Source organism: Coregonus clupeaformis, chromosome 30 (genome assembly GCF_020615455.1).
Source record: "Coregonus clupeaformis isolate EN_2021a chromosome 30, ASM2061545v1, whole genome shotgun sequence".
Classification (NCBI taxonomy): Eukaryota; Metazoa; Chordata; class Actinopteri; order Salmoniformes; family Salmonidae; genus Coregonus; species Coregonus clupeaformis.
In genome coordinates this window covers 31,763,604-31,781,099 of record NC_059221.1, presented here as the reverse complement: position 1 = coordinate 31,781,099, position 17,496 = coordinate 31,763,604, and the positions used below count along the sequence as shown (strand labels likewise).

The 17,496-nt window shown below is 42.1% G+C and overlaps 1 protein-coding gene across 1 annotated transcript; it reads left to right on the top strand.

Moving 5' to 3' along the window:
* The first annotated feature begins 53 nt into the window (after positions 1-53).
* Positions 54-17,072, top strand: LOC121546543 (cadherin-like protein 26). Its single transcript, XM_041857796.2, has 19 exons — positions 54-117; positions 2,438-2,509; positions 2,611-2,703; positions 2,935-3,093; positions 3,209-3,356; positions 3,614-3,786; positions 4,462-4,590; positions 4,748-4,933; positions 5,272-5,549; positions 5,698-5,843; positions 6,020-6,244; positions 6,707-6,928; positions 7,277-7,407; positions 8,564-8,647; positions 11,327-11,395; positions 15,066-15,164; positions 15,386-15,418; positions 15,559-15,630; positions 16,314-17,072. Exons 1-19 carry the CDS (start codon positions 88-90, stop codon positions 16,518-16,520), a joined length of 2,556 nt encoding a protein of 851 aa, XP_041713730.1. The 5' UTR covers positions 54-87; the 3' UTR covers positions 16,521-17,072.
* Positions 17,073-17,496: the final 424 nt, after the last annotated feature.

Genomic DNA, 17,496 nt, shown 5'->3' with positions numbered 1-17,496 from the left:
CGCTGCCTGTACCAAGTGTCTCAAGCTCCACTACCACAGGTGAGTTGTTGACATTCATCCAGAGGATATCAAGCAGAAAGGTCCAAAATGGGGAGGTTGTCCTTGCTTCAGCTGATAGTGAGTACAAAACTAGCTTCTACAGAATGCATTGCGCTAAAGTAGATTAGCTTTGATAAAATAGGCACATTTGTCTAAACCAGTGGTTGGAACCAAAATTATTTTCCAATCGTTTCGTTCTGAACAGAACCATAATTTTTTGGGTTCCCTTCCACTGTACCGACCAGCAAAATAAAGTTGTGAACCGTTTCGAACCCCAAAAAAGTAATGTTTAATATCGTTCCTCTCTGTTCTTTTGTAAACATCTGAAATATATATTTTTTTACATTTAGCTTGACATTAAATTGCTTCACCAAAATGGATAGAGAAGCTTGATGTGGAGCGGGCAAGCTATGTACATGCATTGGACAGACAAGTGTAGTGTAGGGTGCGACATGCGACTGAAATATTGCGGGTGAAGAGAGCGCTGGGCATGAATCGCTGGGCATCTTGTTGTTATGACATGCATTATCTGAATTAGGCCCACAGAATTATAGCTACGGAGGATCGGCTTCTATGAAGGAACTTTGAATGTCTTTGAATTTCAGAGAGTTGGTTTAACTAACGTTGGACCAGAGCTAGCCCTTGATCATGAATTTCAGTTCCATTACATTACACATAATGTCACCTAGAGTTTTCGAGAGATAGACCAGAGCTAGCTAACAAGCTTGTGTGTGCGGAGCGGCACCAGAATTAAAATAAAAACACGTCTAACTTTTTTGTAGTTCATAAATACAATGTGAAACGTGATAACTATAATATCGTTAACTAGCATTGAAAAAGTGTATCCATTGTTCTCTAATTAAAATCTCTCTCCCTAATTTCGGAATAACGCCTGTAACGTCAGTAGCTACAGTACACTATGCATGCTTCGGATGGAGGAGGGGGGGTGCAGGTAGCCTACACATACACTGGCAAATATTTTTAAATTGGCAGGCAGGCAGACACTGGAATACATTTCTGAGTGACAGTGAGGGCTTTGCATAGGCTAAACTAAACTAACATATGGAATTGTTTTAAGATGGTCATGCCAAGGATTATTTAGCTATTTGATTTTGAATTTTAAGATCCCTTAAGGTATCAAAAAAATATATAAAAACATTATTGGATGAAACATTGAATTTGGCATTGCTATTAGCCAATACAATCACATTGAATAACAGATTCACTACATGGAATAACAGATAGTCCCAAAAAAATTCTAAAGTGTCTGTCCTATATCTGAGAGATATAAAAAATATCAGAAAACTATATATATATATATATATATATATATATATATATATATATATATATATATATATATATATCTTTTTTTTTTACATGTATTCATCCCCCTATTTTAGGCACTAAACTATCTCCATATATACTTCCATTAATTTTTTTATCTGGTACTAGTCACCACTTACTGAATTATGCCAAAGACCTTGTCCTAGAATGTTCATGCAAAACTACTCTCTACTAAAACTACCTGTCTGAGCATGTAGGGAGTTCACTGAGCTTTGAATCAATTATGACTTTGAAAATCTCCCATGATGATTGGGACATCATTGAATGGGTGTTGATAGCTGAGTATGCAGGGTTTCTGGAGGATGAATAAACCTAAAGTCTTTATCAGTGGCCATGGTGGTGAGAATGCAAGTGCCCTCATTTCACGTCATACTCATACACGTCATAACATTCGACAAAATGTAATAGATCACGGATCTATCGAATTGATTTTTTCACTCTGAATGTTTATTCTTTATTGGACTGAGCCACAACTGTCAATGTGTAGAGGACAGCCTTCATTGGGGCGTAGACCCACATTCTCAAACTGCTTTTTAGGTATCACACATGTCAATTGGTTGCAGTAAATATAATCCCAACTCAAATGTTATAAACCTTCACCTTGCCTTCAACCGTAACAGCTTTGCTTAAAGTGTATGATCATGAGAGCGTAATGAGAATGTAATGAAGATGCTGAATTAGATCATAAAACATAACAGAAAGATGATTCAGCAAGGATTGTTCCAAGTATCACTCTTAATTAAAAAAGGGGTGTGAGAAGGGGTGAAGGGGAGAGAGAGAGAGAGAGAGAGAGAGACGCACACACACACACACACACACACACACACACACACACACACACACACATTATACTGTACAACCCACCCCTCCCACTATGATCATGCCTCCCAGAGGTCTGTCACCTGCAGGGACTCACCTGCGGGCTATTAGGTCAAACCCAGGGTGGGAATATGACTGGATGAATCACACCTTCATCTTTATGTATTTGTTTTACTGTGCACACGTGGATATATTCTCTCTAATTGCATGTTTGCACTGTCTGTGTCAGCAGGTCTCCATCATGGTTGCATTAGCACTGGCACAGGATACTGGCAACTATACAATGAACAAGCGGGAAAAGAGGGTATGTCATGGGCATTTCCACAAACATTTGAAAATCATATTTGAGTTTAAAGAAATAGGTACAATGGCCCTTGTCCCCTCTCCTTCCCATGTTGCTTAAAGGAGCTGCTGGTGCGTTCCAAAAGAAGGTGGGTCCTGTCCACCATTGAGTTAGTGGAGGAGGACCCTGGACCTTATCCCAAAATAGCCACACAGGTAAAAACATCATACACCACTAAACAGGGCAAAGCTGTCTAGACATGCTAAGGTACAAAAGCACTGGGCCCATAAATAGTCTATGGTCATTCATCAGAAGAACATTTGCTCCCAACATAACTCTGTAGTAAGTCATACTGTAAACCCTGGACCCGTTTTGGGCTTCTCCTAAACCAGGGACCCACTATTCATAGCCCTGAAAACTGTTCATCAACAAGGCTGTCTTTCCAGATGTTCAATGATAGAACACCAATGATCAGAAACCACCAGTTCCGTATAAGTGGAACCGGAGTGACCGAGGAACCGCTGGGCATATTCACCATCGGCGAGACGGACGGAGTGGTTTACGTACACAAGCCCATCGACAGGGAGACATACCCCATCTTTCACGTGAGCATCAACACACACAGACAAAAGGACGGACAGACAGACGGACGGACGAACAGACAGATTATCAAAAATTTAACCAAACATAAATTAAGAATAATAATATTATTTCCTACAGATTAAGTTTGACATCATGGACAAGGAGACTGGTAATCCCGTGGACACGACTCTGGGGTTCGACGTGGCGATTAAGGACATCAATGACAACGCGCCTTACTTTGAGAACCCTGTCAAGAAAGCCAGTGTGAAAGAAAGTTTACAAGAGGGTCAGTACACACAAAGGCTGTAAATCATATGCCTGCATATAGGCCTTGTACAAAGTATACTTAGCTAGACTGTTCGCAGAAGAACCAATTAGTCATTGTGTATGGCTGAGAAATCAAGTGGCAAGTTGGTGCTCTTTTTGAGCAGAGAGAACATGTAAAGGGTAACTAATTTCCCCTCTTCTCCTCCTCCTCTTCCCCATTATTCCTCCTCATCCTTCCTGTTCTTCCCCTCCTGCCCTCCTCTCCCCCTGTCTCAGGGTATCTGCCAGTGCCTCTGATAGCCATTGACAGGGATGAGGCGAACACAGAGAACTCCACCATCAGTATAAGGGTGTTGTCTCAGGAGCCAGCTGAGCCCAAGATCAACCTGAAGCAGGTGGAGGGCACCAAGATGAGCCAGCTCACCTTCACCGGCTGCTTCGACTATGACGTGAGGCTCCACTACGACACACCCACGCACACACAGACAAGTCATTACGTGCAAACACACACACACACACACACACACACTTGACGCACCCATGCACGAACACACACACACAAAACATTATGAACATGACATAGTCTGACCAAGGAAATCCAGGTGAAAGCTATGATCCCTTATTGATTGACATCCCTTATTGATGTCACTTGTTAAATAAATAAGTGTAGATGAAGCGGAGGAGACAGGTTAAAGAAGGATTTTTAAGCCTTGAGACAATTGAGACATGAATTGTGTATGTGTGCCATTCAGAGAGTGAATGGGCAAGACAAAATATTTAAGTGCCTTTTTGAATGGGATATGGTAATAGCTGCCAGGCTCACCGATTTGTGTCTAGAACTGCAACGCTGTTGGGTTTTCCCATGTATCAAGAATGCTCCACCACCCAAAGGACATCCAGCCAACTTGACACAACTGTGGGAAGCATTGGACTCAACATGTGCCAGCATCCCTGTGGAACGCTTTCGACACCTTGTAGAGTCCATGCCCCAATGAAGGGCAAAAGGGGGGTGCAACTCAATATTAGGAAGGTGTTCTTAATGTTCTTAATGTTCTGAACACTCAATGTACATCTGTATGTAAAATGGTGGGATCAATATTTCATTTATTTTGTTCTTCATGTAGAAAGTAAAGACGTATATAGTGGTTGTTGAAGCTAAGGATCATGGGAAACCAGCCCTGTCCTCAACTGCAGTGGTCAACCTCCAAATAATGGATTCCAACACTCACCAGCCAGTGTTCAAAAACAAGACCGTAAGTTCCAAGTGGATTGATTGGTTGACTGGTTGATTGATTGATTGGTGCAATGATTTGTTGGTTGATTGATCAATTGATCAACAGATCGATTGAGTGAAAATTTCTTTATTGATTTGTGAAACAAAAATATTTACTTTACCTTCTTTCTTTGCAGTACAATGCTCAGATAATGGAGATGGAATCCAATAAGGAGATCCTCCGAGTGGCTGTGACTGATGAAGACACCCCCAACACCCCCGCATGGCGGGCTGTATACTCCATTGTGAAGGGGAACGAGGAAGGGAACTATAAGATTGAGACCGACCCCAAGACCAACGAGGGTATACTGACTGTCATCAAGGTGAGTCTGTTTGACCTTTTTACCTTATATGAGGTTCGAACATCAACATCACTTACAGATTTGTTATCTTAATTTGATCACCCTGTTGTCGCAGATACTTTTCCAGCACAGCAGTAAATGCAAACTTGTAGTGTATTCAAGATTTTAAAAGGCTTCTAAAGTTTGTAATTTCCACTAATGAAAAATGTATAAACCCCTACAAAAATGACCATTAATTATAATCCACATATTAATTCACATGTCCTGTTGCTGCAGGATTACTTTCCTGCTGTGAGAAACTGTTTTTTTTTGTATTGACTTGTGTTGCTCTAACATAAGTACGGGACTACATTTACCAGGGGAAGGATTTTGAGAAGACGACGTTGACCAACATAGAGATTGCCGTGGAGAACGAGGAGCCTCTGTTTGTGTGTGGCTCGGGAAGGGCCAACTCCCCTAAAACCCTGACCGCGCTCCCCCAGAAAGCGAACGTGGCGGTGAAGGTGATTGACGTGAACGACCCCCCGGAGTTTGACAAAAAGGTGACTGACGTGTACATGATGGAAGAGGAGGAGACAGGAAAGGTGCTGTACAAGCCCAAAGTCACCGATGTTGACTCAGATGTGGGAAAAATCAGGTGGGTGGCAACATGTGATGCCTCAGAAACATCATGATGATTCTTGATTCCCCTGGGTTGTGATATTGATTACCAGAACTTATTTTGCATGTACAGCATGTATTCAAAGTAAGCAGCTGGCTGTCTGTCCCTTCCATGTCCTGACCAGGTATGAGTTAGTTGAGGACCCAGCAGGCTGGGTCACTATAGATAACAAGACAGGAGTGGTTACTACAGTAAAGAAGATGGACCGGGAGTCACTTCACGTCAACAAAGACAACATTTACACTATCATAATCCACGCCATAGATGACGGTTAGTGTGTGTATGTGTGCGTTTGTCTGTCTGTGTGTGTTTGTGTGTGTGTGTGTGAGAGTGTTTGTGTGTGTGCCTGCGTGTGAACATGCATGTAACTGTGTGTGTACGTACGTATGCATATGTGTATGGTATTGTGCATAATAAAGTATTTAAAGAATCTCTTCCTCTCTCAGGCCAGCCCCCTGCCACGGGTACAGGCACTATTCTGGTTCACCTGGGGGATCTCAATGATAACATGCCCTCTGTGGTGGAGAAGGAGCTGGTCATGTGTGGTAACAAAGTGATTGTGCCGGTAGTAGACAAGGACAAACCTCCCTTTGGATGCCCCTGTACCTTCTCCCTGGGAGACAATGGAGACAAAACACTGAAGAGCCACTGGAAACTGGACCCTGCCAATGGTCAGCAGAATCACACACACCCATAAACACACGCACTACACCCACATACCAAAGTACTGCTTTTATCTGGATATATAGTCATCTACTATCTCCACACAACCTGCTAAACTAAAAAATACCATTAATCAGATGTCAGATCCTTTGAAGCAGCATATAATTAAATATAATATAAACTGGGTTGTTCGAGCCTTGAATGCTGATTGGCTGACAGCCATGGTATATCAGACTGTATACCCATTTATAATATCAATAAGGCACCTCGGGGGTTTGTGGTATATGGCCAAAATACCACGGCTAAGTGCTTTATCCAGGCACTCTGGGTTGCGTCATGCATAAGAACAGCCCTTAGCCGTGGTATATTGGCCATATACCACACCTCCTCGGGCCTTATTGCTTAATTCACCCCCTACCTTCTTTTCCTCTCCTTCCACCACTCTCCCTCTCTCTCTCCCCGGTGGTCAGGTATGGAGGCGGGTCTGGTCAGTCTGAAGAGCCTGCCTTACGGTAACTACACAGTGCCTCTGGTGATCCTCGACCAGCAAGGCCAGGTGGGAAAGGACATTGTCCAGGTGATGGTGTGTGACTGTTGGAAAGGAGACAAGTGTAGGGCCTCTCTGCCCCGGAGCTCCAGCATGGGCCCTGCCGCTATAGGACTACTGCTGGCTGGACTGCTGCTCCTCTTATGTGAGTTAGAAGAGAATAGGTATGGAGTACTGTATATAGGGATAAGGGATAGTTAGAGAGTAGGTGGATAATCAGTAAGTCAGTTACTCAGACACTCTTAGAACAGTGCTTTTGGCCTGAAAGTGAGTGAGAGACATCAATTCAGTCTAAACCAAATCACATCTATGAAATTGAGAGCAAACTTTTGATGCAATATTGTTATTAAAACATGTTGATAGATAGCAGTGCTACAGCATGCTATGAAATGTTATAAAAACATGACTTTAAACATTCATTAGTTTTTTGTATGGTAAAATGCTATGAGATGTGACTGCTAGTAGTGACTCTGTGGTTGTGTCCCTCTCCCAGTGCTACTGCTTTTCCTCCTGCTGTGCGAGTGCGGTGGTAAGACGTTCACACACCTCCCCCTCAATCTGCAAGACGAGGGCAACCAGACTCTCATCAAATACAACGAGGAGGCAGGGGGCAGCGCATGTAAGGTGTGTGTGGGTGTATATGTTAACGTGCATGCATGCAGGTATATCTACAGTATTTGTGCCGAATGTACACATTAAGCTATGTGCATTGTCAGGGTATTTAGCAAGACAGGAGTGTACAATACAATCCCTTTCTGAGCTGTCATGTGTAGGGTTGCAAAGGGAGGGTATATTACTAGAAACTTTCTAAGTTTACCAGTAAACTACCAGATTTTTGGTATCTTTCAAGGATTTTATGTAATCTATCACAAGACATCTAGTGGCCCTTTTGGGTACTTCAGAATATCACAGGTGTCTGTAATTATCTCTGGCCCTCTGTGTGGCCTTATCACATCTACAATACATGAAGTAATTAAATAAGATGATTTTAAAATAAAAAATAGAATGACAAAGCTGTTAAACATTATCCTAAATATAAACCCTCAATTTAGTGAATACCATTGGTGTTTAATATGAGGGTTTCAGCATGAAATGTTTTTTTAATACACTTTTATTTATTTGACTATGTCAATATGTAGTTGCTGTCAATGTTTTGGGGTCAAACTGGTGGCTGTTGTGAAAAAAATAGTTTGAAAAAAATAGTTTGACAAGTTGCAGAGGTAATTGAAAATAATGCCATTGTTGATAAGATGCTTTTTTCATGAATTAGGCTATTTTCTTTTTAACCATATGGTCTATCTACTAGAAACTCATGGACAATATGTATATATATTTTTTTAACTCTATATGAATACATTTAAGTTATTCAAGTATAAATGACCAAAGTTACAATAGACTGCCATAGATGTTCTGTTAATTATCTAAATTACTGAAGATGCTGGTAGCTTTGGTAAATCACCAGTAGCTTTGAAACCCTAGTCATGTGCTTATATCATTGTTGCCATTGAGTCTGGGTATGACAGGTATTTACTGTTGGCAAGACAGGTGTTCTTCCTCTGGTATGTGAACAGTTTGTACTCTGACATGATGTTTAATCTTGTAATAACTATAATAGTTCTAGTCATTTCCTCACCTCTTTCCTCTCCTCTGCTATCCTAAACTATTCTTCTTTTCCAATCCTCTCTACTTACCTCTCCTGTTTATCTCTCTTCCACTCTGATAACCATATCCTTCTTCTTTCCCCTCCTCCTCTCCCTCTCCTCCTGTCCCTACCTTTTAGGGTGAGCCCATGTTGATCCTGACCCCCACCACTCCTAACAGAGAAGTGGCAGATGGAATGAAGCAGGCCACCCCAGGCATACCGGTAAACTGGCCACTATCCTTACTTTCATCTCGTCTTCTTTTTCATTCTTTCTGTAACTCATCTCTTTCTGTGTAAAAAAAAACAGTCTATGGTCAACACACTGTCTGAGGTTTTTCAATGCCATGTCTGTGGGTGTGTTCTGCACAGTTAGGAGGAGTTGTGTGAGAGAGTGTGTGAGATGTCATATGATGGAGGAACAAGTCATTAATAACATGACAGTTACAGGTAATTAGTGGCTTCTGTGTAGGGTGTGTACTTCCCTCTAATATCTACTGTATGTATGGTAAGCACTGAATGAAGCAGGTTCGGTCACTATTAGCATAACTTAGTTTATATAGTACCAATGAGAGAGTAAAATAGCTCACATCCATGATTTGGGTGTGACTCATGAGCACATGTACCACATGCAGAGTGAGTAGGCCTACAACACTGACCACATTCTCCAAACCACATTTACAGTTGAAGTCGGAAGTTTACATACACGTAGGTTGGAGTCATTAAAACTTATTTTTCAACCACTCCACAAATTTCTTGTAAACAAACTATAGTTTTGGCAAGTCAGTCTACTTTGTGCATGACACAAGTAATTTTTCCAACAATTGTTTACAGACAGATAATTTCACTTATAATTCACTGTATCACAATTCCAGGGGGTCAGAAGTTTACATATACTAAGTTGACTGTGCCTTTAAACAGCTTGGAAAATTCCAGAAAATGATGTCATGGCTTTAGAAGCTTCTGATAGGCTAATTGACATCATTTGAGTCAATTGGAGGTGTATCTGTGGATGTATTTCAAGGCCTACCTTCAAACTCAAAAGAAATCAGCCAAGACCTCAGACATTTTCTTGTAGACCTCCACAAGTCTGGTTCATCCTTGGGAGCAATTTCCAAACACCTGAAGGTACCATGTCCATCTGTACAAACAATAGTACGCAAGTATAAACACCATGGGACCATGCAGCAGTCATACCGCTCAGGAAGGAGACGCGTTCTGTCTCCTAGAGTTGAACGTACTTTGGTGCGAAAAGTGCAAATCAATCCCAGAACAACAGCAAAGGACCTTGTGAAGATGCTGGAGGAAATAGGTACAAAAGTATCTATATCCACAGTAAAACGAGTCCTATATCGACATAACCTGAAAGGCCGCTCAGCAAGGAAGAAGCCACTGCTCCAAAACCGCAATAAAAAAGCCAGACTACGGTTTGCAACTGCACATGGGGACAAAGATCGTACTTTTCGGAGAAATGTCCTCTGGTCTGATGAAACAAAAATAGAACTGTTTGGCCATAATGACCATCGTTATGTTTGGAGGAAAAAGGGGTAGGCTTGCAAGCCGAAGAACACCATCCCAACCGTGAAGCACGGGGGTGGCAGCATCATGCTGAGGGGGTGCTTTGTTGCAGGAGGGACTGGTGCACTTTACAAAATAGATGGCATCATGAGGAAGGAAAATTATGTGGATATATTGAAGTAACATCTCAAGACATCAGTCGCAAATGGTCTTCCAAATGGACAATGACCCCAAGCATACTTCCAAAGTTGTGGCAAAATGGCTTAAGGACAACAAAGTCAAGGTATTGGAGTGAACATCACAAAGCCCTGATCTCAATCCTATAGAAAATGTGCGGGCAGAACTGAAAAAGCGTGTACGAGCAAGGAGGCCTACAAACCTGACTCAGTTACACCAGCTCTGTCAGGAGGAATGGGCCAAAATTCACCCACCTTATTGTGGGAAGCTTGTGGAAGGCTACCCGAAACGTTTGACCGAAGTTTAACAATGTAAAGGCAATGCTACCAAATACTAATTGAGTGTATGTAAACTTCTGGCCCACTGGGAATGTGATTAAAGAAATAAAAGCTGAAAGAAATCATTCTCTCTACTATTATTCTGACATTTCACATTTTTAAAATAAATTGGTGATCCTAACTGACCTAAGACAGGGAATTTTTACTAGGATTAAATGTCAGGAATTGCAAAAAACTGAGTTTAAATGTATTTGGCTAAGGTGTATGTAAACTTCAACTGTACCTGTCCCTACCTGTCTATCTGCTACAGAAGTAGGATTCTAATTTGAGCCAGTTTGCTACAGCTGGAAAATAATCCTGCAGCAACAGGAAATGTGAATTGTTATGTGGATTATAATTAATGGACATTTTTGTAGGGGTTGATAGATTTTTGTAAGGGAAAATCAAGTCTGAAATTTCAAAGTTGAAATTACAAACTTCCGAAGCCTTTTAAAACCTCAAATACACTACAAGTTAAACCTTTCCTGCATCGCAGGAAAGTTGTCCTGCAACAGGGTGATCAAATGAAGATCCTACATCTGTACTACACCACTTAATTTAGCCACCATTAGAGAACTGCTACTCCACATATATCATATTATGTGCATGGCGCTTACAATGCGAGGGTTGTGGGTTTGATTCCCACGGGGGGACCAGTAGGGAGAAAATAAAGTAAGAAATGTATGAATTTACTACTGTAAGTCACTCTGTAAAAGAGTGTCTGCTAAATTACTAAAATGTAAATATAATTGTATCCTTAATTCTGTCACCACCAACAACAAGACTAGTTACTATATATGTAATCTTCCACCATCTCACTACAACACTCTGATCACAGTCTAAATCACTGTTGTTTATGCTGTGCTTGATTCTCTGCTCTCTGATTGGACAGTTTACTCAGAAGACCAACGAGATGACGCAAGAGACCAATGAGATGTACAGAACCACAGGGAGGACCATTGTGAGTGACATCCTTGCTGACAAACACGATTTTCAAGCATTGAAGTTTCAGCCTTAGGTCCACATAATGGAAACATCAATGCTTTGTTTTAAAACTTTTTTTTAAAGTATGTGTTTTTAAATACCTTGAAATAGTTTTCCTTTCTTTAGAAATTTCCATTTTGGATGTATCTCATCTCTAGTTGATGGAAGTCTCACATCACATCATTTTTAAAGCAGATAATCAAACTGTGTTTGGGCAGTGTGGAATACATGCAGTTCATGCCTGCCCTTGTTCACAGCTCAATCTGAAGTGTGGGAAACTTAGTTTTAGGGAAGATATTAGCCTATGGCAAAATAACTCAAATGCAAATGTTTTATCTAGCTTGAACCAGTTGTACTGTCCCAACTGTTCAATAGCACTGAATAGCATTGTCTTTGACCTTTGTCAACTATTTGTGAGAGACGTTTCAAAGACTGAAGATCTTAAATGCTTTTCCTACCTGTCTCAGTGGTATACTTTCCATAGTTGAACATTGTGTGGTACTACATCACAGTGTGCATAACACAATTTAACTCTTCATAATCCTCAGTTATGCTTTCATTTTGCACTTTGTGCATTTCCCCTTTTACTATGTCTTTATATAACATGCTCATATCATGGTGTTACTTAGCGCAAAAAAATGGTGGTGACAACAGTGGTACACAATTCAGTCAGCTGATGGAGTAGGGCATCAGTCTACATTATAATGTATACAACCTTTCAAGTTTCAAGTTTTCAAGTTTTAATGTCACATGCACAAGTACAGTGAAATGCCTTTCTTGCAAGCTCTAAACCCAACAATGCAGTAATCAATAACAATGTAATACTAAAAAGAACATACGGTAGAACAAAAACACACTATAAATAAAAATAAGAAATAAGAAGAACATGAGAAAGTAAGTAAGCATACTATATACAGGGTCAGTTCCAGTACCATATTTACAATGTGCAGGGGTACTGGATCGATAGAGGTAGATTATGTATAGGGGTAAGGTGACTAGGCATCAGGATATATGATAAACAGAGTAGCAGCAGCGTATATGATGATTGTATGTGAGTGGGTGTGTGTAGAGTCAGTATAAATGTATGTGTGTGTGAGCAAATTATGGAGTGAGTGTTTGCGTGTGTTGGAGTGTCAGTGTGCGTGAGTGTGTAGGGCCCTGTGGGTGTGCATAGAGACAGTGCAAAACTAAAAATAACTCAAATACAAGGGTCAACTCAGTGCGTTTAGCCATTTAGTTAGCTATTCAGTTAGCTATTTAGCAGTCTTATGGCTTGGGGATAGAAGCTGTTCAGGAGCCTGTTGGTGTCAGACTTGATGCACCGGTACCACTTGCCGTGTGAAAGCAAAAGCAGAGAGAACAGCCTATGGCTTGGGTGGCTGGAGTCATAAATGATTTTCCAGGCCTTCCTGATATAGAGGTTCTGGATGGCAGGGAGCTCAGCCCCAGTGACGTACTGGGCTGTTCACACCACCCTCTGTAGCGCCATGCGATCGAGGGCGTTGCTATTGCCATACCTGGCAGTGATGCAGCCAGGCAAGATGTTCTCAATGGTACAGCTGTAGAACTTTTTGAGAATTTGAGGGCCCATGCCAAACCTTATCAACCTCCTGAGGTGGAAGAGGCGCTGTCGCCATTTTAAGTCCTGAGTGATTTGGACACCAAGGAACTTGATGCTCTCGACCCGCTCCACTGCAGCCCCGTCGAAGTGGATGTTGGCGTGCTCGCCCCCCCGTTTCCTGTAATCCACGATCAACTCCTTGGTCTTACTGACACTAAGGGAAAGGTTGTTGTTTCGGCACCACACTGCCAGGTCACTGACCTCCTCCCTGTAGGCTGTCTCATCATTGCCGGTGATCAGGCCTACCTACGTTGTGTCGTCAGCAAACCTGATGATGGTGTTGGAGTCGTGCATGGCCACGCAGTCGTGGATGAACAGAGAGTACAGGAGGGGACTAAGCACACACCCCTGTGGGTCCCCCGTGTTGAGGGTCAGCATGGCGGAGGTGATGTTGCCTACCCTCACCAACTGAGTGTTCAGTCCCAGGGTCCTAAGCTTGGTTACGAGCTTAGAGGGGACAATGGTGTTGAACGCTGAGCTGTAGTCAATGAACAGCATTCTCACATAGTTATTCCTTTTATATAGGTGGGTGAGGGCAGTGTGGAGTGCAATTGAGAATGTGCCATCTATGGATCTGTTGGGGCGGTATACAAATTTGAATTGATGTGTGCCATAACCAGCCTCTCAAACCACTTCATGATAACATATGTGAGTGCTACAGGGTGGTAGTCATTGTGTCATGAAGCCGTAGAGTTCTTGGGAACAGGAGTGATGGTGGTTATCTTAAAACATGTGGAGATTACAGACTGGAACAAGGAGAGGTTGAAAATTACTGTGAATGTGCCTGCCAGCTGTTCTGTGCATGCTAGATCACCCAATCATCTGGGTCGGTGGCAGCCCTCACACCCGGCACAATTTTGCTATTGTCGAAGCGTGCATAAAATGCATTAAGTTCGTCTGGTAGAGAGGCATCGTTGGGCAGATCACGGCTGGGTCTTCCTTTGTAATCTGTAATGGACTGTAGCCCCTGCCACATGCGGCGGGCGTATGAGCATGTGTAATATGATTAGTCCTATATTGTCCTTTTGCTCGTTTGATGACTCTGTGGAGGTCATAGCGAGACTTTTTGTACTTGTTCCTGTCCTCAGTCGCAGCCTCAGGGTTGGCTGCGATAGCCCTGGCCTTTAGTTTGGGCCAACTTCAGTGTTAATCCAAGGCTTTTGATTGGGGAAGCAGTGAACCTTCCCTGTGGGGACAACATCGCCAATGCATTTCCTAATGAAGCCGGTGACGGAAGTGGTTAGCTTGTTGATGCTATCGGCGGAGTCTCAAAACATATTCCAATCAGCGCTAGCAAAGCAGTCCTGTAGCATAATCTCTGATTCTGGTGACCATTTTTCAATGGAGTGAGTCACGGGTACTTCCTGTTTGAGATTCTGCTTGTAAAATGGAAGCAGGAGTGCGGAGTCATGATCTGATTTGCTGAATGGTGGACGAGGGAGGGCCTTGTATACTTGCTTGTGGGTAAAATAACAGTGGTCTATGACTTTATCGCCCCTAGTGGTGAGGGAGACGTGTTGATGGAAGTTGGGCATCTTGTCCGAAAGCTATGTTTCAGAAAAGCAGAGAATATTGCAGTTTTGAGAATCATGTTAGTAGCAAATTATTATCAAGTGATTATCAAGTGACATTGGCCAGTACAATGGAGGGAAGAGGTGGCCGGTTTTCCCTTCGCCTTAATCTCTTCAGGATCCCCACTCTCTTGCCTCTGTAATGCCAGTGTTTCCTCTTGGTTAGCCCGAAAATTGGGTCGGAATTACAAAAAGAGCCCAGGGCAGATGAGTTGAAGTTGAAGCCTGAATTGAGGTAAGTAACTGCCGATCTGATGTTCAAAAGTTATTGTCGGTTGTAAGAAATTATAGAGGATACATTTCGTGAAAATAAAGTAAAAATGAACGACAAAAGAATCACAAAATAGCAAAGTTGGGTCAGAGCTTGCAAAACAGCAGCCATCCAGTACAGCTCCATCTTAGCAGCAGTGCCCATGTCTCAGTACTCAACCTCCATCTCTCCCCATGTCACCCAGGTGTCCTCCTCAGGAGAGGGAGGGTTCTCTGGAGGGGGAACATTCCAGAGAATGGGCGAGGCCAATGGAACTCTGAAAAGCCAGGGTGGGCAGGGCATGGTGAGTGACATCTGCAGGCAGGCACTAGGGGACAACATAACCCTCCTTTTATTTATTTTTTACTTTAGTGCTGTATAATTCGACAGTTGTATAGACACAATTTATGACAGGTTATTACAGATTAACTACAAGTTATCAAGGTTTTATACAGTGAAGTGGGTGCATTAATGCAGTCGATCATTATAATAGCAACAATATGAATGTGTATTTTCTAATTGCAGTACCAGACTACAAGCAGGAACAATACCATGAGGGTAAGTGTTGCCTGTGCACTATCAGGATCTGGTCTACTTGACACCACACCATTGACACATACATACACACTACATACACTGTTGTTCCTCCGTTAATCATCCATGTTTATTTTTCTGTGTTTTCTCCGCTCTCTCCTCAGAGTAACTCTTCAAGGCATTCCCGCTCCTTTGGCCTGCTGTCGAACCAGCACATCTCAGAGCACATAGACCGGGTAAGAGACCTGTCCCTCAGCAGCACAGCCATTACAGAACCGCTTGTGTATACACTGGCCCTCAAGGGCCCCAGAGAGGGAAATGTGCTCCCCAGAGAGGGAACCACCTCGTGGCAGCCCCTGTATGATCCCATAATGAGATCCCTAATCCTCACTTAGCACAACTCCTTTGTATTAGCCTGATAGAGGGTTGTGTAACACCAGGTGTTGGTGAAATACAAGGGCTTAAAATATCAGACATAACACGTATGTGACATTCCCACGGGGGTATGAAAAAAAAAAAAAAAAAAAGTATGTAAGTCGCTCTGGATAAGAGCGTCTGCTAAATGACGTAAATGTAAATGTAATGTAAAAAATGTCATGGTGACACGTAGAAAAAGTTACATACATTAGCCTATGGTGTGAGAAGAGAGACAGACATTTAGGTAAGGATGTGTATGATGCACCATGTGGTCTTGAAAACAAGAACTAATGGTGGTAATATTTGTCTTATCGTTAATACAAATTCTGCAATGTAAGAAGTATCCCTCTGTTGGATCTATTATATATAAATAGCCTACTTTTTTAGTTGATAGTATTGAGAGTTTTATAAGATCTTGTAGAATATAATTCAAATATGATTTAAGAGAACTTTAAATGGTATATAGATAACGTCCTCTAACATTGACACATTGGTTCTTCAGAAGCTGCATATGATTGGAGAAGAGGTGGACTACCAACCCTACGAGTATGGCTACGAGGGGACAGGCAGCAAGTGCCAGTCGCTGGACGAGCTGTCGCTAAGCAACCTGGATGACAACCTGGAGTTCCTGGGGGACCTGGGGTCAAAGTTCAACACCCTGGGGGGCATCTGTCGGCAGGACATGCAGGAGAGGAACATCAGGCTGTAGGCACGCACATGAACGCACGCACACGCACACACATAAACACAAACACAAACACAAACACAAACACACACACACACACACAACTGGCTGGACTGGAGATTGTTCTTACGTCTGTCATCTATGCCACACATTTTTTTTTTTTTTATTGGGGCTTGCTCGGACCTTGCGAAACTGAGCTACGACACTGATAGGGTGAGGGTCAACAGTTGGAGAAGAGGACACCTAACATTGTCCATTGAGATTTTGGATCATGCTTTGCGTTGTATACAACAGAGGGACAGTTTCTTACCGGCCAAAACCGTGCTGGATTGGCTTTTACCCACACAAGGAGGGACTGAGAGAGATATTTTTGATAGTTTGGCTGTCTGAAGACACAATGAATAATGACCTCACTGCGCTGAATAAACCGCATCATGCTCGGATGGCTTTATGGATTTCTGTTTTGACAGGGCCGGGTTGTGCTTGTATGGTGATTGTTTCGCAGTGGTGTAAAGTAAGTACTTAAGTAAAAATACATTAAAGTACTACTTAAGTAGTTTTGGGGGGTAACCTTATTTTACTTTACTATTTATATTTTTGACAACTTTTACTTTTACTCCACTACATTCCTAAAGAAATTAACTCCATACATTTTCCCTGACACCCAAAAGTACTCGTTACATTTCGAATGCATAGCAGGACAGGAAAATTGTCCAATTCACACACTTATCAAGAGAACATCCCTGGTCATCCCTACTGCCTCTGATGTGGCGGACTCACTAAACACAAATGCTTCGTTTGTAAATAATGTCTGAGTGTTGGTGTGTACCCCTGGCTATCCGTACATTTCACTGGGTGACTTTCACGTTTACTTGAGTCATTTTCTGTTAAGGTATCTTTACTTTTACTCAAGCATTACAATTGGGTACTTTTCCACCACTGTTGTTTTGTTGTTTTATATGTTTTTTATCATCACACTTCACAGTACTTTTCAACAGCA

Coding starts and splice junctions, on each gene's coding strand:
- LOC121546543 (XM_041857796.2), top strand. CDS start 88: ATGGGGAGGTTGTCCTTGCTTCAGCTGATA. Junction 2,510..2,610: donor TGAACAAGCGGGAAAAGAGG/GTATGTCATGGG, acceptor TGTTGCTTAAAG/GAGCTGCTGGTGCGTTCCAA. Junction 5,844..6,019: donor AATCCACGCCATAGATGACG/GTTAGTGTGTGT, acceptor TTCCTCTCTCAG/GCCAGCCCCCTGCCACGGGT.